Here is a 25,899-nt window from a genome sequence, read left to right on the forward strand (position 1 = left end):
CTGGACACCCAGGTGCAGGTAAAACTACATTAGTCTCTGATGTTATGCACTGATACATTCTCACTGGACACCCAGGTGCGGGTAAAACTACATTAGTCTCTGATGTTATGCACTGATACATTCTCACTGGACACCCAGGTGCGGGTAAAACTACATTAGTCTCTAATGTTATGCACTGATACATTCTCACTGAACACCCAGGTACGGGTAAAACTACATTAGTCTCTAATGTTATGCACTGATACATTCTCACTGGACACCCAGGTGCAGGTAAAACTACATTAGTCTCTGATGTTATGCACTGATATATTCTCACTGGACACCCAGGTGCTGGTAAAACTACATTAGTATCTGATGTTATGCACCGATACATTCTCACTGGACACCCAGGTGCAGGTAAAACTACATTAATAGTCTCTGATGTTATGCACTGATACATTCTCACTGGACACCCACGTACAGGTAAAACTACATTAGTCTCTGATGTTATGCACTGATATATTCTCACTGGACACCCAGGTGCTGGTAAAACTACATTAGTCTCTGATGTTATGCACTGATACATTCTCACTGGACACCCAGGAGCAGGTAAAACTACATTAGTCTCTGATGTTATGCACTGATACATTCTCACTGGACACCCAGGTGCAGGTAAAACTACATTAGTCTCTGATGTTATGCACCGATACATTCTCACTGGACACCCGGGTGTGGTGGATAAAACTACATTAGCCTCTGATGTTATGCACTGATACATTCTCACTGGACACTTAAGGTACAGTCAAAACTACATAGATCGCCGATGTTATTCTGCCTGGACATCCAGGTGCTGGTAAAACTACACTGAAATTGTTGTATTGTACGTGTAGGACGTTTTCCCAACTTCCGTTTCAGTCATCGTAATTAAATATAAGCAAAATCAAAATTAATAATTATGCATGACGAAAAAACAAAAACAGACAGTAATGTCTTTATTACAATAGAGTAATTATACAACGTATCCCCAGCAAACACAAAACGTTTTCGACATCATTCGCAAAAGGTTATAAAAGGTTGTCAGAAAACGTTTAAATGTCGGGTTATATAAAGGGTATATTAAGAGTATAAAACGTTTTCATAACCTTAAAAACATCTTTTGATAATCTACTGCCCAGCAAACAAAAATGTTTTACAGAAAACGTTTAAATGTCGGGTTATATAAAGGGTATAAAAACGTTTTAATAACATTCCAAAAACATTCTTGAAAACTTGATACAAAACATTCTAAACAGAATGTTATTTTGGGAGTTGAAAAAATATTTTGCGAAAAATGTTCATACAAAACATTTTAAAACGTTTTAAAAACGTTTTCATAACCCGACATTTAAATGTTATTAAAAGGTTTTGAAAAAAAACATTTTAAGAACATTTCTGTGTTTGCTTGGTTCAAATGTTTTAACATAATGATATTTAAGTATTGACACAATATTTGGCAAAAATGTTTGCAAAAATATAACATTTTTTGAAAACATTTAAAAATATTGTTGTAGTGTGTTTTCATACAAAACGTTTTAAAACGTTATCATGACCTTTATATAACCCGACATTTTAATGTTATTAAAACGTTTTTACATAAACCAAAAGCCAAAATATAACTTATTTAAAACGTTTTTAAAACGTTTTTGTGTTAGCTGGGTCATTGTACGCATAACTATAATATAACTTTAATCATATTTATATATGCGTGGATGTGACAATTAGAGTGGCTTGATATTAATTATTCAATTCAGTAATGCAGACAATATTTTGATTTTGATGACAAACTTATTGAATGTGGTAAAAGCTAATGGAATCTTTTTCAGCAATGGAAAAGACTTTTGGATGTAGTATCTGTGGCTACTTAGTATTTGTTACGCTTAGTTGAATTATTATCGTTGTCAATTAAGACCTCCACTAGAAATCAATCGATTGGCAAACAAATGTCACTTATGAAATTAAACTTAATGATTAAATTGAATGAAATTAACTGAAAACTACGACCTTGACCTGCCCAAGTCACCTGTTTACCTGTGATATACTTACGTTAACAGAACACCTGTAGTCTTACACGCAATGAGACGGGTACGTCACAATTCGCCAGCGAAGTTACGTAATGTTAACGAGATCACGCGCTTGAGTAATGAACCACGATCGAAACAATCACCACACAAGTATATGTAGGAAAGTTCAACTTTCCTGGCACTCGAAGGCATACCAAAATAGCGTGATCCGGTATCCATGAGAATTGCGTAACCACTTCGATGCTGAAATAAAGATTTCTCCTGCTAAATTTTCGATGATCACTTTGTAAGGCCAACAATTATTAAGCATAGGAGTCAGAAAAACATTACCAATATAATAATTTGGACAACCAACTAATGCATTGACTTGACCCAAATTACTTGGTATTTTAAAGCCATATCATGCAAAAGCATAACCACACAAGCAAGCAATAATAAAAGCAATATATAGGTTATGTACGTTAATTGGCCAAGACAAATTCAATGAGCAAAACACTCCTTATCGCCAAATCATTTAAAAAAGTTGAGAACCTGTAGATGTTCTCTTTTTCCAATTTCAACTTCAAATGATGCCAAATTGATCTTATGCAACACAGCCACTGATTTATGTAAACAAGCTACGGCTGAAGACAACCTCTAGATTAAAGGCCAATTTATACGAGACATTACAATTATCTGTTCAATTTGACATCTCGTCGCAGTCCTTATTTCTGACACAAATGCCGGGGCGCGAAAGACGTTCAATCGGAAACAGAGAGCAGACGGTAATTTTGATAACACCCTTATCGATGTCAAACTGAAATACTATAACAAATAAACTCAAGTATTTTGTAGACATAAAAGAAACCCCTTGTAGGCATTTTGTGCTTATTTTGAGCGTTTTACGGAGTAATTTCAAAGAATGCGTTTGAGTAATGCACATCTGGGAGCCTGTATCAATTGTCACTTTTTTACATAGCCTCCTTAGTAATGATACTGGCAGAATTGCCGAGAAGCATTAACCTTTTACATACCGAGAAGCATTAGCCTTTTACATACGCTACATTGAGGGCTGTTTGCAGAAAAAATAGCATACTCTATGGAAAAGTAGTAGTAGTATTACAAGTGAAATGTAAGAATTTTCCAGAATGTCAAAATCGGTATTATACCTTCGAATGTCCGATAATGGTTAGACATTTCTGAGTAGCCATTTGGTTTACTTTGTAATGGAATTCATGCCGAGGACGTTGTGTGAATTCGTGAGGAGCATTATTATAGGCGTCGATGTCGCATTTATATTCATTCAGTGATCGCATCGTGAGACTATTTATACTCTTATCTTGCAACAAAAAACACTGCAAGATACAACTAAAGTGCTGTTGATAACAATGGAAGCAATCGTCTATAAAAATATACTCGGGGAAAAATACACCGTTTGTGACAAGCCGTAAAATGATTAAAGGGATGGTAAAACATTCAAGAGAATGTCTTCTACTAATGGCAAATGGTTGCTTATGCTACTAGTAATACAATAATATATTGCATAATTCTTGTCTGTAACAACCGCAAAAGACAATGTCAGCAATAATTTCAATGTATGACAATTCCAGTATACATTATGTGCGTTTTGCCGTTGTCAGTTGCAATTATGCGTAGCGTTTTTCTGCTACGGCTAAATGCGTTGCAGAATCAAAATGTTAAATTGAGTTATTATCAACACACAGTGTTCCTGAAGTACTAAGGGTTAAAATGCTCCTGGAGCACAAACTAATATTTTTTGAATGTAGGCTATCTTGTAGAAAATGGATTCATTAAATCATCCCGAAGGTGTGCAGGAGGGGAGGGCTGGAAAAACAAGATTTAATCATAAGGCTCCTGGAGCACTGATCCTAACCATAGTAACTAATCCAACTCCAAGAGACCTTTGTGTTCTTCCGCTCCAAGAGTAATGTAGCCCTATGTTGTGTGCCAAGAGACCTGTATGTTTCAATTTTGCGCATCAAACGTAGCACAGTTTTATAAAGTCGTAACAGAAAAATGCACAGAAAAGACTCAATTAATTAATGGTTAATACTAGTTGCTTATCTACGCAGATAGCAATGGACGTGAACATGCATTGTAAAGGTGAACAGACAACATGAAATGTCAATCATCTTCTGCTACAGTAACATAAATAGTTACAGAATATTTTATTGCAAAATCACACATTCACTTTCAGGGTCTATACTTTCATTATAAGAGTAATCTGTTCAATTGTGCAAGATCGCATGATTTTAAGAGCTGATATTTCCATGGAAGTAGGCCTATGAAAAATTCTGACTAAACAATATAGGTCACTCGATCCAAAAAAAAATTCACACTAATTCTGGAGTAGGGCCTACATAATGGTAGTGCAATAAATTGTAAAAGCATTCAAAGTTGGTAATTCACTACTAATTGATTATGTTATTAATCATGAAACACGTACATGTCAAACCTAATTACAATAATTCTTGAGTACACATTATTAAAGAGTATTGAATAAATTGTAAAAGATTCAACTGAACAAATATGAAGCTGCGTCCAGTAAAATACAAATGACATCTCTGACTGTTTTGGGGGCAGCTACACTGTGGTGCTCCTTCACTGTTGTGCAGCTGCTGCACTCACTGTGGTGCAGCTACATTGTGATGCAGCTACACTATTGTGCAGCTGCTACACCGTGGTGCAGCAACACTGTGATACAGCTACACTGTGGTGCTGTTACACTGTGGTGCTGCTTCACTGTTGTGCAGCTGCTGCACTGTGGTGCAGCTACACTGTGGTGCAGCAACCTTGTGGTGCTGCTTCACTGTGATACATCTACACTGTGGTGCTGTTACACTGTGGTGCTGCTTCACTGTTGTGCAGCTGCTGCACTGTGGTGCAGCTACACTGTGGTGCAGCAACCTTGTGGTGCTGCTTCACTGTGATACAGCTACACTGTGGTGCAGCTACACTGTGGTGTTGCTTCACTGTGGTGCTGCTTCACTGTGGTGCAGCTACACTGTAGTGCAGCTATACTGTGGTGCTCCTTCACTGTTGCGCAGCTGCTACACAGTGGTACAGCACCACTGTGGTGCCGCTTCACTGTGGTACAGCTACACTGTGGTGCTGTTATACTGTGGTGCTGCTTCACTGTAATGCAGCTACACTGTGGTGTTGCTTCACTGTGGTGCAGCTGTTACACCGTGGTACAGCAAAACTGTGGTGCTGTTATACTGTTGTGCTGCTTCACTGTAATGTGGTCCAGCTTCACTGTGATACAGCTTCACTGTGATGCAGCATCACTGTGGTGCAGCATCACTGTGGTACAGCTACATTGTGATGCATCTACACTGTGGTGCAGCTTCACTGGTGCAGTTTCAATGTGGTGTAGCTTCACAGTGGTGCAGCTTCACTGTAGCATAGTTTCTCTGTGATGCAGCATCACTGTGGTGCAGCATCACTGTGGTACAGCTACATTGTGATGCACCTACACTGTGGTGCAGCTTCACTGGTGCAGTTTCAATGTGGTGTAGCTTCACCATGGTGTAGCTTCACCATGGTGTATCTTCACAGTGGTGCAGCTTCACTGTAGTGTAGTTTCTCTGTGATGCAGCATCACTGTGGTACAGCTACACTGTGATGCACCTACACTGTGGTGCAGCTTCACTGGTGTAGTTTCACTGTGGTGCAGCTTCACTGGTGTAGTTTCACTGTGATGTAGCTTCACAGTGGTATAGCTTCACTGTGATGCAGCATATGGAAAGGTTTCTATACAAAAACGATTCTCTTATAAACCATCTATGCAGTTTCCACCTCGATACACCTGAGCACACATTTTCATCCAAGAGCTTTCAAGCAAGCAGTGAATTTGTCTCCACATAGTCTTTGATTACACTACATGGTTGAGTGCATAGCATCGTAAGAGCTGTGGAGCTTCTAGCTGAAAATGGGCCTCTGTGATTGTTTTTTGTCGAAACCTCAAGTGTTCCCTTCATCCAATCAGATTTTTTTAGATCAAACAAATGCTAACACTTACCCCTAAAAACACTGTACATCATTAGGTCGACAGATCATGCAATTCAATGTTATAGGAAGGTGAATGTGATATAAATCTGTTGAAAACTACCTATCCAAGCACATTTTTTGACCAAAATGTAGGTTTTAAAATTCAAAACCTCAAGTGTTCCTTACAATATTTTTTTAATTTTATGTCATTAAATGAAAAAGCACACATATATTGTCCATATACTAGCGTCACTAGAATGAACAATGGCAATTCTCTTTAAATTGCAAATCTTGTGCAAAAGATTACTATTTTCGTCTGTTTTGTCGTACGGTTGTAAATTCAAATGCAGCTACACTGTGGTGCTCCTTCACCGTGGTGCAGTTACACTGTGGTACACTGAGCTGCCCTACACTGTGGTAGGGCAGCTTCACTGTGATGCAACTTCACTGTGATGCAGCTTGCCAGCTTCACTGTGGCACAGCTACATTGTAGTGCAGCTACACTGTGGTGCAGCTACACTGTGGTGCAGCTACACTGGTGCAGCTTCACTGTGGTACAGCATTACTGTGAGGCAGTATCAGTGTGGTGCTGCTTCGCTGTGATGCAGCCTGACTGTGATACAACCTGACTGTGATGCAGCTACACTGTGGTGCAGCTACACAGAGGTACTGCTTCACTGTGGTGCAGTTACACTGTGGTGCTGCTTCACTGTGGTGCTGCTTCACAGTGGTGCAGATACACTGTGGGGCAGCTTCACTGTGATGCAGCCTCACTGTGGTGCAACTAAATTGTGATGCAGCTTCACGGTGATGCAGCCTCACTGTGATGCACCTACACTGTGGTGCAGCTTCACTGGTGTAGTTTCAATGTGATGTAGCTTCACTTTGGTGTAGCTACATTGTGGTATAGCTACAATTTGGTGCAGCTTCACTGTGGTGGAGCTAATTATATGCTGCATTCTTTATTTCCATCATAAAGGACATAAATCTAGAGAATTGTCCCAATGTACATATTCCTGCACTCCTAGCGCTGTGGTTATATGTAAAAGCTTTTATACAAAATATTTGCACAAAAATGGGATATTTTCTCTTTAAAATTGCACTATATTTGCAGTAAAAGAATATTGAAATAAAGGTCTGCAGTAACAACTAAAGTAAACTCAAGAATATAGTATACCCTATGCATCTCGTAAATAGATGATTCATTCAGAAAAATCTTTACCCCACCACTCGTATATTCTTTAGATAGTGTTTGTATAAAGGTGATTAATTTTCATCTTCAAATGATAAAATTATTGATCTGTGCGTGATCTTGATATTCTCCTATCATTGATTCTGCTGCCCATTCCAAGCAAAAGATCATACAGGTGTTCTTTCTCTCCCACTCATGCCAAACTGATCATATCTTTCATCAATCACACCTACCATACCTATTAAAGTCGCTACACACTGCATATCTTACGTAGATCTATATGATGTCAAATACTTTTGTGACGTCAAAAAGTATTCCATGTCGAATTTGATGTTGTTCCAGCTTTAATATGTTGGCATAACCATAACACTTTGCATACTGACCTAATCATGTAGGAGCTATATACATGGATTTTCATGTAAATGTTGAAGATTTTTTATTGTTTCTGGTGTATAAAATCTTATTCTGCTTCAAGGTCACCTAAGTATAAATCAATATACACTTGCCCTCATTTGTCTGGATATTCAAATAAATACGGAACCAAAGTTATAAATGTCCCTCATATAATATCGAGGGTTGACAAACAGAAGGCCTTAACTCAATAAGTGCCTTTTTGATAAAAATGATTAAAAATAATATTTTGCATTGAAATGTAACCAAGTATTATTGTGCTATATATGCAATAGGAAGTTGATTGAGTTAAGGGTTTATGATTTTAAGAATCTGTGGGTATCTTATTTTGGTACCAAAATCTCAACATGGCCAAAAGTGAGTTAAGGCCTTCTGTTTGTCAACCCTCGATATACAGTGTGAAAACAGATCCCTAATCAATCTAATGATCTCACACTCAACCGTTTCTTCATTTTCCTCTCAAATCAAGTGTACTTCCAAGAGTCAAAAAAACATAATCAATCTCACTCACAGAAGTGATTCATTTATGTCTGTATCCTGATGAAAATGGGGAAAGTATGTTCTATTTTCTGTTCTTATCATACATTAATGAAAGGCCATAGTGGTGGGGAGGCAAGTATGTACTGGATGCTTTTTCAGTTGCCATACAACTATGCATATGCACATATATGGGGAGCTTTGGGTGCAAGCCCCCCCCCCCCCCCCGGGTAAAAGCAGGGGGCGGCAAAAGGAAGGGGCGACAGAAGGATCAGCAAAAGAATTATTAAAGAAAAAAGAACTGAAAATTGTCAAAAATGTTTTAATTATATATATTTTTTTTCATTTTTAGGTTGATAGTGCCTATTATCCTTTGCTCTTTACTTTTTCAAACCATCAAAAAAATTGGATCAACCTTTTCAGGCTGTTAAATGGGGGGCAGCAAAATTCAGCTTTTCTCCAGTCACCTGGATAGGAGCGGCCTGGGTACGCCACTGATCAATCCAAATTACTAAAAATGCTTAAGGTTGAAGGTATCATTACAGTAAGTGCTAGGACATTTTCTCTCACTGTATAGACTGTTTCCTTTTATATATCTTATCAGCTCATTATAAAACGTTTTTGAAAACACCTGATCCCCAATATGATTTTGTCGCAAAAGTTGTGCATTATCATGATTATATATATATAGTATGTGCTGAATGGTCTATTGCCATTTGGTCTAATACCATTTCGTCTAATTCCCGTTTAGTCTATATTCAATTGGTCTATTACCAGAAAGGCTAATTGCCACTTAGTCTAATAATCATATAGTCTAATAGCCATTTAGTCTAATATTGTTTGGTCTAATAACCGGTATGTCTACTAACCATATAGTCTAATAACCATTTGGTCTAATATTTCTTTAATAACCATTTGGTCTAATAACCGTTTGGTCTAATAATCGTTAAATCTAATACTCGTATGGTCTAATAACCAGTTAGTCTAATACCATTTCCTCTATTTATTAATAAACTAAATGCTTGTAAGACTAAATGGTTTGTAGACCAAATGGGTATTAGACCAAATGGCTATTAGACCTATTGGTTATAGACCAAATGGGTATTAGACTAAATGGTTGTTAGACTAAATGGTTTTAGACTTATTGATTATTAGACTAAATGGTTATCGGACCAAATGGTTATCGGACCAAATGGTTAAAGGACCAAATGATTATTGGACGTAGTTGTTATAGACCTAATGGGTTTAGACGAAATGGATGTAGACGAACTGGATATTGGCCCAAATGGTATTAGACCAAATGGCAAATCCCCTGCTGAAGGTCTGACTAAAAATAGGATATACAATTATTGATAGGAATGATGCATTGGTGATTAAAGTCATTAGATGACCTTGTATTACATTGTACCTAATTGCATTATGTATGCATTATCCATTCAAGGAAGGAATGGCTGCTAAACAAAATAACATTATGCCATAATGTACCATTTCTATCCAATCTATGTGACCTAATTCCATCATCATTCAATTCCTTGATGGCCGTAGTAATGGTAATCATGTGGCGATTGGTAAAACTGACTAGTACAAATGTAACACAGAACATAATTGGGCAATTCCCAACACAGCTGCAAAATTAGTGGCTTCTAAAAACCTCACTCCCTCCTACCATCAACTACAGATCTTGCACCAAAAAAACCCATATCACTGATAAGGATGGAGTTGATAGTCCTACATCAGTTCGGGGGCACTGCTAATTCAAAGACGTCTCTGATATCAAAGACTCTTCAGTGCCGAGTCACCTGACAGTATCATAATTCAAAGACGTCTCATAAATCACATACTCCCTAGTCTCAAAACCCAGCCGCAAACGATATTGTGAACGTGAACTGGCGCAACGGGAATAATTTTGCGAGTAGGCCTAATCAGCATGATCACAGGGTTGTAGCTAGCCCAAGTGCCTGTTAGCTCCTGCTAATTTTACTTTAAAATTTATTAATTAAATCGCGGGCACCGGGATACACTCTTTCTAGTGAACGTGAGAAATCGGAGAATGCTAAAAAATGTTGCTCTTTTTCATAATTGAGCTTAAATGCTGCAGAATAACTTTGCTCCCTCGACGACATTTTGCAGACTTTCAATTCTCCGGACACATCAAAACTGTTTATTGGTTATTTTCAGATCATATATTTTTTTACAGATTTCCAACTGAGCCGCGAATTTTAGTTTTAGGCTTAGGGGAAACTGGGGTAATTGTGGCCCCCTTTTGCATTTTTACCATGTAATTCTTTAAGTATGAACTGGAGAAGTAAAATTTAAGGGCCACAATTACCCCAAGCGGGGTAATTGTGGTCCCTGAACAAAATAAAGAATTTAAAGAGTAGGCCTATTGTGAATCCAGTTCTTCCTGATAACTATTAATAACATGTTTTACAGTCATTGCGATAATTCTAGGCCATTTGGACTGGTTTATTTACCAGAAAAGGGCATTTTAAGGCATTTTGTAAAATACTTGTTATTATGCTACCAATAAGTACCACCCCTATGAATAAAAAGTGGACTTGCCACTTTTTAGAGCCATTTGCGATGTCGCTCCGCTAATTAGACCCCCCTCATAAAAATTTTAATGCTATTTGAATATTTTTTCACCAAACAGTAACATAAAGACCACTCTTTCATACAATACAAAGTTAAGTCACCTAGACCAATGCTTAGTATAAAGACACCCTGATAAAGACAAAGGGGCCACAATTACCCAGGGGCCACAATTACCCCAGTCTCCGCCTATATTTAACACTCGTGCTCAATAATTCCTTCAATTCAGCCTAAGTTTAGGCTTTTCTGTTTTGCTTGAGGGGGATGTGCTATATATAATAGGCCTATAGTCATTATATCTATGAAAGATAGGCCTATAATTCCTAACAAATTTCCTGGACCTGACTTCTGCATGGGTATGAACCTGCTCAATTAGGCCTATATGGATAAATGCAAGTTAGCCTTTTCTTTTTTGACGGAGAAGGGTGCCTGAGGGGATGTGCTCCCTCAGAAGTTGGAGAATTATTTTCAAAAAGTTATGAAAGGCACAATAAAGTCATTTGGTGTAAAAGTTTACACTTATTATTCGTATTATTTTAGGCATAACAGATTTCAAAATTAACGGACCCGACTTGTGAGGGGAATATTATCCTCAAACTAAAAGCCAATTGGTGCATCATTTTGCATTAGGCCCCTATTATTAACTTATTTTTCCGACCATCATGATTAAGCATAGCCTATAGGCCATATAACCATGTCATGATAATGCATAATATGTATTTTAGAATGGATTTCCAGTGGATGCGACTTCCTTCACAAATTTCAAGCATGAACATCATTATGATGCGCAATGACTCAGAACGTAGGCCTACGCTTCCTCGTTTCTTCTTGTTTTCTTCCTTGTTTTCTTTCCACTTTTCCCCCTTTCGTTTGCCTAAAAATCCCCGGATATTGAAATGAGCCTGGGTGGCTGCGGCAAAACAAAATTTTCAACCCAGTTTTGCTGATATTTTGTCCTGATTTTTGTAACATTTTCGTTCCGGTATTATTGTCAGTTATTTTATATATGTTTTCAGTTGTCGGGTTATTTCTTTCAATTTTTGGGAAATCAGACCGAAAAAGTAGACCTTTTTCTTTTCCCTCCCTTTTCCGCCCTTCAATTTTTGTAGGGGGCACTAGACTGCCCCACTGGCTATGCCCAGGCCCGTACGCAGAGTGGGGCCGTGCGGTGAGGCAAAAGTCCTCAAAAAAATCCTAATTTACGACCGTAGTGAGCAAAAAAATATGTTTTTTATGCTTTTTTAGTCATAAAAAGGTCCAAAGTTTGTGAAGAAGGTCCACTTTTTACAAAATCGCCCCCTGGAAAAAAAAGAAACACTTTTTCAAAATCAGCACCCCGCAAAAAAAACGGGCCTGGCTATGGCACTGCTCTATCACTCCCCTTCCTCTCCCTCCCTTTCCCTTCTCTCTTTCTCTCTCTGTCTCCCTCATTTTTTTTTTTTTAAGACCCGGGGCTGCAGGCCCAAAGCCCCACTCCTGGGCAGTGGGCACGCGCCTGGTTTACCGTAATTTGTTGATCTATTTTGAGCCACCTAATCATAACATAACCCTACCCCTATCAATAAAATACAAGTGTCCATATTTCTCCGAATTCATCCCATGCACGTGTGCAAGAGTCAGGCCACGAGGTTAGGCCTGAACGTTTCCGTAGGGGCCTATCATTTTTCAAGTCATTTTGAATATATTTTTGAAAAGTTGCCGCCACAATGCGTGCCAAAAATCGCTCCCCTCCCCTCGTTGACTGGCCAAAAATTCATTGTTCCCTCCTTTTTGGCCTTGCCAAAATATTCACTCCCCCATGACTTGGGATTTTTGTTACTTCAAAACGTTGGATATGGCTCGATTTTGCCAATCTAAGTGTTTCTGGGACCATTTGTCAGAATTTGCACAGATAGATATGATGTTTGCACAGGCAGATATTTGCTAAACATAGGAAAGCATATTCCGATACAGTCACCTTCTTTCCGATATGCTGCATCTAGCCTAATGTTAATTCAATGCATTGAAATCGAAGTGAATTGAAATGAATTTTGGGCGATTTTCATTTCAATGCATTGGAATTGAATTGGAATCGAAATGAGTGGGCTTGGGCATGAATTGAATTGGATTGGAATTGAAATCATCGTGAGCAATGAAGAATTGAATTGGATTGGAATTGAAATCATGTTGAGTGATGAAGAATGAAGTGGAATCGAAATGAAATTCAGCTTTGATTTCAATTCAGCATTTCAATTCACAAGCAGATGTCTGTGATTCCAGATCATTCCACCTGTAAAAAGTGCCCTTCCCCAGTTCTGAATTCTGATACACTTCCAGGTCTATTCATACAAGAGACACATATTAAAAACTTTTGGCACTAATCATAAAGCCCCTATTTTTCTCAAGCTCCTAATTTTTATGCTCAAAAGTCATTGTACATTTGAACAAATTGTGAGAAAACCATTAAAGAAAATGCTTATATCTTTGACAGCTTTTTTCACACTTTTTCAAAAAAGTACAAGAATTTTGGGTGTAAAATCTTAGGAGCAGGTGACAAGTAGGGGCTATCTAATAGTATCAAAACTTGATTTTTGACATCTTTGAGGTCAGTGTGGGGCAGGTTCCCATTATCAATCATACAACACACCTGAAGTTTAGAAAATAATGTGCATGGTGGACAAGAATTTAAGACAAATGTTAGGAAGTCAGTCACCTAAGAACTAAGAAGTTCCAAAGTTTCATAAAATAGGACCCAGAGGTCAAGGGTCACTCGCATTGTTTGAATGTGAAAAGTGAGTTAACATAACAATAAAATAAAAGTATCTTCTGTTGAAATCTGAGACGAAAATTTAGGTATTTTCGCGGGTATTTTCGTCTCAGGTTGAAATGTCTTTGTGACAAGTAGTGTATTTGATTTGGACTTTATGTTGTTGACTCAAGTGTTATGATAATATTGGCAGTAAAATTCAAAACATGCACTGCAAAAACAGTGTCTAGATATTAAACACCATTCTAGACACCATCTTGTCCTCGATTTGTAAACATGTCTAAATGCTAAGCAGTCATGTTTAGTAATTTGATGCCTTGTGTTTAGAAATTAAACACTTGATGTTTTGAAGTTTGACATTTGTGTTTAGATTTTACATGTGTTTACAAATTGAGAACAAAAAAGTGTCCTTTGGTCAATTAACACAAACTGCAACTGTATTGGAATTGGAATTGAATTGGAATTGAAATGAATGCCCAGAATTGAATTGAAATTGATTAGCTATTAATTTCACTGCATTGGATTGGAATTGGAATGAAATGCTTTTGAAATTGAAAAATTGAATTGGAATCGAATTGAATTAATTCTAAAGCAAGGTGGATTGAATTGGAATTGAATAGCAAGACACCAGGTGTTGAAAGAATTGAATTTGAATAGAATTGAAATAAATTGTCTGGAGTGAAATAACAATAATCTAGCCCCAAACTGTAAAAAAAGCACGACGTATGTGATATCACAGACCCCCGTATGTGAAATCACTGACCCGTCTTTGATATCAGAGACGTCTTTGAATTAGCAGTGCCCCCGAACTGACATAACATACCTAAAAGCTGTACTTTTAATATTATCTCTCTTTAAATATTCATTTCAGCCAAGAAGATTTTTATCGACACCTGTGTTTGAGCGCAAATCACTGCACCAGAAGGATGATAAAGCCTTCAATTTGCATTATGCAGATATCTAGCTAGATATAAACATGATCAAGCATCAAACCATACATGAGTCAGCAGATAGAATTTGTACATGCCTGGGAATCATTATTTCTATATCTAAATATAGGTTCTCCATAATATTGTATAAATTTACATCTGCTTCACTGCATAAGCCACTCTCACCTTGGCAAGTAAATATAGATCATGCTGAAAAATATTAAACTGGTACAAAAAATCAGATTACACAAGAAAATGTTGTTTTTTTTGGTGATACTGACCTAGTAACACAGAACAGCTATGACCAGTTTGGGCAATTCCCAACACAGCTGCAAACATTAGTTGTTTCTAAAAACCTCACTCCTCATACTATAATTTGGTTCACCTCAAGTTTGGTAGTGATGAATGTGCGTATTTCGCTCGCTGCAGTTTCTAATTGCGCGCGTAAAGTTAAACGCCCTGAGTGGGGGTGCACGCGTACAGGGGCGATTTGTTGGCAAGCTTGCGGCGCAACCGTGAAAAACCATTGACGTCACTACCGAACTTGAGGTGAACCAAATTATATCAACTACAGATCTTGCACCAAAAAAAATACCCCACATCACTGATAAGGATGACGTTGATAGTCCTACATTCTAAAAGCCGTACTTTTAATGTATCCCTTTTTTAATACTTATTTCAGCCAAGAAGATTTTTTATCGATACCTGTGTTTGAGCATATCACTTCACCAGTATGATGATATAGCCTTCAATTTGTGAATGCCAATATCATGAGATGAGCTAGATATAAACATGATAAAGCATCAAACCAAATACCATCAGCCAGCAGATTTGTACATGCCTGGGAATCATTATTCCTATATCTAAATATAGGTTCTCCATAATATTGTATTAAACTTACATCTACTTCACTGCATAAGCCACTCTCACCTTGCCAAGTAAATATAGATCAGCTTGCTGGAAAAAAAAACCCTGTACTTTTTCAGCTGAAGAATCAGATTCTTAGTCAGTGGCTGTGGCTTAGCTTGCTCATATTTAGAGATGCCACTGCTTTTGAAAAAATAAATCTGCAAACAAGCCGGGGGCTGCCGGTCCAGTGCTCTAGCGAGTGTCCGGGGAAGCCACTCTGGAAGCTCATTAAATCAGAAAATCTAGTATAAAATGCATATGTAGGCCTGCTACAAATACAAAAATAAGTTACTTCCGGCACAAATCACATTTTTGGCTCCACATACATTTTTAGACATTTGGAGAAAATAGATTAAAAATAGTTTTGTGGGTTACTTTTCCATTAATTTGGGGAGTCTCTGGACCTACAGACAAGTGCTAAGATCATTTGTAGTTGATTTTAAAAAATTGTAAAAACGTTTCAAAAATTTAAAATTTTGTATCCAAAGAGGCCGAAGTTGTAATTTGTGTTCATTCCATACGCTATTGAAATGGTACAAATGCATTAGTGCATACCAAATCAATGTACCAGTATAATTTTTTCAAATAGAATATATATTAAAATAGAGTATATGAAGTGAAAACAAATTACAACTTTGCCCTTTTTGGATAGAAAACTTTTTCTTAATATTTTTCAAATTTGTTTGAAAAGCAACCACAAAATCCTGGTACTTGGCTTTAGGTCCAAAATATGTGAAAATGTAAAAATTTAATTTTTTATATTTCCCCAAAGGTTAAAAAAAAGCCCAATAAGTATTTTAATACTTATTGGGCTTTTTTAAAAAATGAAAAAAAATGCCAGTGTTCTGAAGTCTTTCGCTGTTTTGCTGTAGGCCCTCAGAGAACTACACTAAAAGTGTGGAAATTACAACAAAAAAACCAACCAGCTTACCATGTCTGCAAGATGTTAGCTATCCACCCGTCTACCCATCATTTTAGACAGGCAGTTTGTTCCTGGGTCAGGCAAAATTAATGGCTGTGACATATGCTAAATTCTAATAGTCATGACTGAATTAGTTCTGTGAACTCAAAACAAGACTAGATTTATAAATCAGGCTATAGCAATAGCTATTTGAACTGTCAGAACCCCTAGAGGAGCAGAAGTCTGGTTTTTGGACAAGCAGTTTTGGTGAAAATGATGGGCACTTGTCATATCCTGGTTAAGACCCTGCATGTCAACTCAACTATTATTTTCTATCTACCTATTACACCTTGCCTTCTCTGTTCTTGCTCTCCGTGTTTCATTCATCAATCAATAAATCAAATTTGAAGAAGACGGAAGTAGTCACTATAAATCAAGAGAAATAATTCAGAGCGTTCACAATTAAACAATCTTGTATATTCCGATATCATTTATGATGTTTATTCAAATATGCAATGTAAATAATTTATCTTTCAATGACATTTTCACACATTTGAAAAAAAGAAAAGTAAAAGACTGAAGACATTGAAGTAGCCACTCGAGTACGTGATGTGATTGTGATTTCAAGTTTGTGGTTTATTGAGCAGGATATAGTGCTTGAGCTACGTAAGTGAAAATATGATTTCAATTAAGGTTTACATCATTCAATTTGGTGGTTTTCTGTATACTAGCAATTATCTACAATATCTTTACTTTGATAGTAAAATTTGTGTAAAATAATCTTATTTTATTTAGAACAGGTAGGGCCTAATTGATATAAAAATAGAATTAAGTGGAACAAGGGAGAGAAAGAAACAGACAAGAGAAGAGAGAGAAATAGAGGGAGAGTCGATCAGAAAAGATAAAAATAGATGAGAGAGAAAGAGCAAGGGATGGGGGCAAGAAAGGTAGATTAGAGATAAATAGAAAGTTAGAGAAAGAGAGAAAGCTCACCTACTTACAAATCTGTTAAATTAGGGATTGTCCCACTATTCATGGCTTTTTTGAAAGTGAGAGACGCTATAACGCGTAGGATATATGGTAATATCTAAAGTGGGCTGCCCTATTTCTATTTGACATGCTTCTCACAACTTAGGCAAGTTACTTAAAAAATGCCCATGTCCCACTTTGTAAATATTGCCCTATACCCCAATAATTTAACATGGTATGATTCAGGCCATTAAATAAGATTTGTTAAAAGTAAGGTACACTATGACCCCACTTGACAGTTTGGTCCCCATTGTACAGTGAAAATCTGTCATATATGATATCCCCACTTCAACAGTTTTGAGAAGGAGGGGGAGAGAGAGAGAGAGAGAGAGAGAGAGAGAGAGAGTGAGCGAGAAGACGGTAAATGGAGAGTGTGGGTAAGAGGGACAGCGCTCAAGGGAAAGTGGAAAGAGACAAACAGGGATATCAAAAACATATCATATCTCATGGGAATTATTTAAAAATCTGTGCTGCATATATTATATATACAAACACCATTTTACATTTCATATCAGGTATCACATAATAGATATTTATGACCTCAATATACTCTTTGTATATATAACATCAAATTTGGAAACACCGTGTACAATAATCATTACAATATCAAGTACAATATATATATTTATTACTATTATAGAAATTTGTACTAGTGCTGAAAGATATGGTTACACAATACCATCACATATAATAAGTTAAAACACTTGGCACAATTTTGCACCAAAATTTGAAATCCATACACCCCATATGGAAGACATGACCTTTATCTTTCACACAGGGGGTGCAATTTCAATTGGAGCCATCTATTCAGGTAACCCCATTTGAAATTCACACTCCCTGTGTGGGAGATTAAGGTCATGTCTTCCATGGGTGTATGGATTTCAACTAGAATAGCTCAATGTTGATGCTATTACCTAGTCTTATCAAAACTTGTAAAATTATATGGTTAGGCAAGGGAACCTTGGTATACACTGGGGGGGGGTGTATGGAAATGGAAAGAGTCATGCTCTCACTTTAGTCCTATATATTTTAGTCCTACTATCTAGCATTATGAGCCAGCCAGCCAATCCCTCTAAGGTAAACACTGATTGGACTCATTAAAATACCTTCAAATGGACACGCATAATACAAAGTGTAACAAATGATAAAAATTGCAGTATTCACTCTTTTCAACTAATAGCAAGACTGGAAAAAACTTTGTGTTGGCCTCACATGCCCAAAAGGTTTGTTTGCTTGTTTTATTTCTTCTTTTGCCTGGGTTCCTCATTCAATGGATGTTTTAAGGTATCCATGAGGCCCAGGGGTAGATTAAGTAAATTTTGTTTTCTTCCTGGCCTTTAAAAGACTTTTTGACACATGACCTTTGACATTTTCAAGGAGATGATTGAAGCAATAGTTTTATCCATATTGGCCATAATAAAGTGATAAAATAGAGAGCTAATGAAATAGAAGATTACGATTTTTGCAACACACATACATGTGTATATAATACACCTGTAGCTAATTGTAGTCTTCTCTTGAACATATCAGCAGCGACAAAAAAGTAGGATATGGTTGCTGCTCCTTTTCCTTCCTCTACCCCATATATATTATTCTGACATTTGAGTGCAGGCATACAGGAACTGTGTGCTGGTCATATCAGCCTCTCATACCATTTGATTGCAATAATGCTGTTTACTTTTGAGTATGTATGAATTATTCAAATATCAAAATAATTTGAATGATTTGGAGAAAAAGGTGAGAGCAGTTTTTGGCTGGTTAGTGACGTGAGGCCGACACAAATTTACTGTTTGGTTTTGATACAAATTTCTGATTAAGGCAGGTGTTCTCCATTTAGTTGAGTGCATTACAACATGGCACTAATTAGACACATGGAATTAGTTGGGGATCTTCTTACCAGTACTGTATTCATCATTATTATCTAATATGATGCTTTTACCACAAATTTTTAATACTGCAGAGTAATACTGCGCAAGATTGTCTGTTAGTTAACGGGAGCGCACATTTTTGCGTGCAACTTGTAGCGCATTACGTGGCATACTCATGCACACGCAGAGACCAAAGCAAGCGTAATTGATTGAGTTATGTAGTTTGTTGTTATGTATCGCCAGCAGACATGATGAAAATGACTAAAAAACTGGCTTCCATATGGCACCAACATATTTATTTTAGTACTTTGGCACTCAGAAAAACTTCATATTATATAATAATAATAATATTGGACGGCTTATTTTCTTGTGATACAAGAATATATCGCATTTGTGATAAAAATAGCAAACTTGCCTTTGAGCTCCGTCGGTATTTTCATGACTCATGCAGTATATTCTTGTATTATACTCAAAGTCATCCAATATCCAATATAAAAATGTAATTGTTTAAATGCAATAATTGCATCATCCACAAATTAACCCCACACAATTCTTGGTAATATCTCACAACCTGTATAAAAATATTTAAAAACTGAAATAACAAAAGAAACCAATTATAGTCAGCACATTTCAATATCTTTTTTGTTTCAATACCTCTAATATTGTTGCCATGGTGACTCTGAATAGAATGAGATGTAAATTGCTGATAGCACTCAAGCCAATGCAATATGACATACCCTGCATTAGATGCGGTGGCTGTCAAGGCACTCTTGACAAGAAAAGCAAAAACAAATTCAATGCATTTAAGTGCAACTTCAGGACCTACATGCCTTTTTTTTATTAAAGGTGAACCTCATTGAAAATAAAGTCATATATCAATGGAAAGCTTATGATGTCAGGAAGCAGAAAAGAATATTTTTTATTTGCATAGCGTACCAGGCTAGACATAATCTCCATGCAAAGATTGGATATTGGCACCCCCTAAATTACAAAACGAAATCGTTCAAATTAGGCGCTTTTCGTTGATGACGTCAGCCCAGGGACACACAGTTACTTCCGGGTTTGATTGTAAACACAATGTCCGTGTATTACTGTGGCATGCATCGGGCCAATTCAGTCATTGTCAACTTTACATGAAAAATATCTTCAATAAAATAAGAATTACATGAAGGAAATATCATGATCAAATCAAGAATGAAGTTCCTGAATAAAGTGTGTGGATTTAAAATGGGAAAAGTGCTGGCGGGTGATTTGGGATAGGCCAAGCCATCCACGATATGCACAGGGAATATTACAGTAAAGCACGAAGAGCGAAGATTCAGCGAATGAAAACAGATTGCACAAAATAACTGCTAGTGCTACCAGTTCAGATCGTCACACCAAGTTGAGATGAACTTATCACAATGAGAAAATGAAGGAATAGAATAAGGTACATGTACAGGATTTTTTAATTATTTCTTAGCTTTACAACCGGTCATAGCCGGTCATGTATGATAAGGCGAACTTGTATATAGATAGATACATACGGGATGAGCTCACTGAGTCTCCTAGCGCCGAAAGTGTTCAGTATCCGCGACTGTACTGTACTTGCAGACAAAATGACCGATTTGATATTCACATTCTGATATTTCCAACTTATTGCTACTTCATCAGCAAAATTTATTCCTGTAAATGTTCCAAATATAAGGGAACGATTGATCAAATCTGCTGAAACACCCCATGAAACCACAGATATGGAGTCGCTAAGTGTTTGTTCATACCCAGCCCCGATCGGCGTTGCTCCCTGTGTTTGTGCATATCCATCCCTGCAATTTACGCATCGTGTTCGGTAATCCTTAAAACATGAATGTTTAATTTTTTCAGTACCGTACACTGATTGTACTATCATTAAAGAATCGTGACACATGTGACAATATTTTAATTTTATTCAGATTTCAGAATTCCATTTAATAACGGTCTACTAAGCCTAAATTGTATTTATTTTATCATAAAGTATCTGCCCGAGTATCTGTTTCTTTCAATCGTGATTGTGTGGAAAGAATGTATTACCGCATTGCGCTAACTATGAAAACCTTCATATGGGCTGGATTTGACGATCGGCGGTTCTTTATTAATTTTTGATTACTGCAAGACGATATTTTTTTAAATCAGATATTTTAAAATGAATCAAGACTAGGGAATGTCACAAACAAGTATTTAATTTGTTATTCGATCATGTTTATTCAGTCCATGACATGAACGGTACTCGGTAGTAGCAAGTATTTGCGCATGGGATTGATCCCAGCGCGAAATTCAAACTCAATTACCCAGCCAGTTATGACTGATTTTGTCAAAAATTGACGGAAAATTTATGTGTTGACAATAATTCTATTATTTCTAATATATATATAGAAGGAACCAGCAACTTGAAGATTCCTCTAATTTCAAGCTTTATCATGTTTATTGTGAAAATCAGACTTGCCGGGCAGCTTGCAAAGTACAGGAAGCAAGTCTTGTTTACGTGTTTCCGAGTAGGATCACGTGACTGCGAACCCTGAGCTTACGTCACAAGCATTCCCAAGGTCATAGACGATTGATTTGGGTGCTTTTGGGCGCCTTCAAAAGACCAAAAATTCATTCATTTTTTAATTTTTCAGCTTTATTGGCCATCAAAAAAATCGGAAAAAATAATTTTTAGTATCCTGACATCATAAGCTTTTCATTGATATATAACTTTATTTTCAATGAGGTTCACCTTTAAAAAAGGTCACCATGATGGCAATGATTATGATATCGAAGAAATGAGGAACCAGAAATAAACAAACAAAATTTGGAGTTATTTACTCTATGAACATTATTTGTACACCAGAGGATTTGAGTTGTAGTTTTCTAAAAGGGAAGAAGTTTCTTGTGAGATATATTATATAAGTGACACAAAGTTTCAATTGTTTATTGAAAGTGTGATCATCTTGAAGATATGAAAGAAAAGACCATTTGTGTCACCACACCTAATTTGAATATCTATGTAATTAAATTAAATTCAAAATTTATACATTTCAAAATGAGCTTCACAATGTTGAACACCAGTTTCTGTGGGTTTAAATACATCATTGAATCCCATTTTTAAATGTTAAAAAAAATAGAATATGGTGAAATAATATACATAGCTCTAACAAAAGCCACAGCCATTACATGAATATAGTACTATACCCCATAATACCCCTATCCACAAGCCAGCAGAGGCGTGGTTAAGTTCCCTCCGCCTTTGTATCAGTGCTAAGTGCCTCTGCTAGTTAGCATGACCTTGCAGTTTGGATATTTTGATCCTGGGAAACTGATCAAGTTCTAGAAATGGCATTAAGAAATGTGTAATTGCTGTAGAAAGTGGGAAAACATTCATCCAAGGATGTAAAATGTTTTTCTTTCAGAGCATTTTTAAAGATCAGTGCTGTTTAGATAAAACAATTAAAACCTTGCATCATCAAATTTGGACATGTGATGTGGTGCATCATTACATACAATCATAAACCACTAGGGTTATAACTTGATATCCAAAATACAAATTGATTTTTTTATTTGCAATATAAACAATTTGAAATGTGAACACATGCATACATAAAACAACTACAGAGCTTAATTGTGCAGTTTTAGGAACAATAAAAGCGTGGATTTGTTTGAAAAGAAAATAAGAAATATAGTATTTTCAAAAATATTTTCTTGTTAATGTTAATCTTAAAAGCATTTACTTTGATGAGTTGCTTATAAACTCATACAGATTTTATTAACTAATAACAAATCATTTGTATTAAAAGCTCATTTTTTTGGATAAAATACTTTCAAGTTATATCTTAAGAAGCTAAGCAGTAATTATACAAAAAAAGTTCCCAAATCTGCACATTCATTCCCTGCGTAGTCAGGGTTCGATTTCAAGGTTTTGTTCCCATAGCAAAAACTGTTATGCATTTGTTGTTTTGCATAGCAGTTTCCTAATTTGGTGTAATAAGTTTGTTCCCCATGTGAGTAGCAGAAAATCAGTTTAAGAAAGTCTCACTGCTGCAAGTGATTTCAAGACCATTATTCCCTGAGCCACTGCTTGTTTCCAGGAGCCCTGTAATACTACAAATCCTATAGGGAGTAGTGGTAGAGGATGATACAACAATAACACTGTATATGTCATTATATTGAGTGACAACTCTGATTGAGATCTGCCTTGGGACTTGGTCGGCAGCTGCCATTCAACTTTTTTATGTTGATTCAATTGAATACCTGAATAAAGAGACAACTCGTATCAATTTATGTAATGAAACTAAAGATGATGTTTTCTAAGCAAACTACTAGTATGTCATAATCAGATATTTATTATGTTACAATTATACTAGTAATTTGCTTGAAAAGATTGCATCATCTTTGGATTGATTTAAAACGACAAAGACAAAAGTTCACAATGGATTTGGGTCATTTTTTTACTCAGGTATTCAGTTGTACTTAACTTTTATGATTTATGATTTATGAATATTTTCAAATTGGAATAAAAGTTAAACACATTCTTGTTTGATGCTATTGATGACATGCACAATTTGCACTGCAATACGTGAACAACAACAAAGCATTTACAAAAAGAGCATCACATATTCTGGAGATTGCATTGCATTGCACGAAAAGATACAAGTGAAATCGAACGTTGAATACAGTCATTAACTCTTTAGTTGTCTTATGTATGTACTTGTTGGAATCAAAATCCATGATTGTCATTGAAAATAGCATAGAATACATTTCATGATCCGTAACACAAACTTTTGCAGAGACAGGAAAATTCAATTTAAAATAAATATTTATCTATCTCAATTTCACTTCATATTATAATCTGCATCAACATGTGGAAGAAGTTGACAGTATTTTATGTGCTGATTTTTGTATGTTTTTTCAGAAGCAATATAACTATAGATGTGGGCATTAAGTATACAAAATACACAAATGACATGTGAATTGAAGTAGTCATTATAAATACATTTGCCAGACACCTCCTTCTTTATCATCTTCTTCTTGATCTATCCTAAGCAACTCCTCTACTGCAATGCCACCTTCTGCTCCTTCTATACCCATAGCATCTCCAGAGGAGCGCCGTCTCTGTTCATCTGGTCCTTTTGTCTTGCTCACACTTAACGATGAAGGTATTTTGAGCTCACACGCAGACCCTGACTGCTGATTGTCATTGCTAGATTCAGGTTGTGCCAATGGAGCTGATTTTTCCAGCTTCCGAGGATGTATATGACCTTTACTAGCCTCAGAATCATACAACTCGGAATTGGCTGATAAGTTCAAAGGTCTAAGTGCATCAGGGTCAAATATAGCAGATGCGGACTTGTCTCCTGAAGATCGTCTGGATTTACTTTTGGATTTTCGACCACCTTCTCTTGCTGGAGATTCTGACTTGGAACGTTTACTGTGCACGGGAAGTGTACTAAATTTTGGTACAGAGAGTAAACTATCACTAGCTTTTTCAAGGGACGATCTCCTGTGAGATATGAGATCAGTCTGACACCTCCTACTGAGCTTGCCAGTTTTGATTGGTCGCTACTTAATGCTGCTTCAGCTGCCATCTTTTTAGCAACATCAGCTTGGAATTCCCAAGGGGACTCTGTGCTTGCTTTTGATTTGGCCGGTTTGGGTGAAGGCAAAGTTCTTTTGCTGGTCATAACAAAGGAAAAAGAAATCTCCCTTCGTTCACCACTTGTTAGGGATGATTTGCGGGGAGGCAATAGTCCTGCCACAAGGCTCTTTGATGATGACGTAGTTGCCCTATCAGAGGCGGATCTTTGTAGACTCCGCCCAGGCTTAAGCCTTGGTTGATGCATGTCTTCGGCTGAAGCAGAAAGTACTGTGGCAGGTTGAACCTGAAGGTGATTGGAACTGGAGTCTAATAAGACTGAAAATGGATCATTGGTTGATCTGTTACCATGAGGACGCCCTTGGCTATTTAGATTCGGGGAAGGGACTCGCTGCAATCGTACAGATGGGTAATTTTTTCCACCTGAACTTTTCTTTCCCGTACCTAGACTTCTGCTAGGACTCCAACTACTTGATTGGGGCCCTGATATCAGAAGAGATGGCTTGCCAACGTCTGATATACTACGAGGTTTCTTTAAACCATCCCCTGATTTGTTAGAGCCATTTCCGTTGTTGCCACTGATTCCAGCGCTACTGGCTCGTGGCTGCTTATCATCTTTGGAGGAAATCTCCCTTTTGATCCGGTCAAATTCAGTCTCCATTTCTGTGGACAAATTCATGGAGCTTGATGGTTGGTTTAATTCCCAAGGGTTCATTTGTTTTTCACTTCGTTTGCTAGAGCTTTTGCCCTTCTTTCCTTTACCAGCAGGGGAGCCATGCTTGTGCTTCCTCTCACCAGTCACTTTCCTACCATCTCCTCGACTGTTGCGGTCATCTTGCCGGCAAATGTCATTCAAGATCTGGTCAAAATCTAGTTGACTTGACCCCTAGTGGAAAGGCCACTACTTGATGGTTGGTCAGTTGGCTGGGCTGAAGATGAGGAACCTTTGGAAGAACAAACATAAAAAATCAAGATGAATCTGTGCATTTTTTTTGGAATAAATTGAATGTGTTATGTGGTATATGGTGTGTTAAATGGTATGGGGTAAGTGTACTTTCTACCATGTATTTCCATCTTGGTAGGAGGAATGAGATATTTTGTTCAAACATAGTTCAATTTTAAACAGAGTTCATCTCATATGTTATCCAGAAAATTGAGATTGCATGAATTGATTGCATCATCATAGTTACGACCTAGAATTGCTTTGCAAGCCTGTTTTTGGATCTTTT

General features: G+C 36.9%; 1 protein-coding gene across 2 annotated transcripts in view; it reads right to left on the minus strand.

Moving 5' to 3' along the window:
- Positions 1-25,485: 25,485 nt before the first annotated feature.
- The window catches only part of LOC140155844 (ankyrin repeat and IBR domain-containing protein 1-like), a 116,687-nt gene continuing 116,273 nt past the window's right edge, over positions 25,486-25,899 (minus strand). For both annotated transcript variants that reach the window (XM_072178833.1, XM_072178832.1), the window contains exon 22: positions 25,486-25,614. In XM_072178833.1, the coding sequence (XP_072034934.1) occupies positions 25,541-25,614 (74 nt within the window). In that variant the 3' untranslated portion in view covers positions 25,486-25,540. The remainder of the gene's footprint in view (positions 25,615-25,899) is intronic.

Source organism: Amphiura filiformis, chromosome 6, assembly GCF_039555335.1.
Source record: "Amphiura filiformis chromosome 6, Afil_fr2py, whole genome shotgun sequence".
Taxonomy (NCBI): domain Eukaryota; kingdom Metazoa; phylum Echinodermata; class Ophiuroidea; order Amphilepidida; family Amphiuridae; genus Amphiura; species Amphiura filiformis.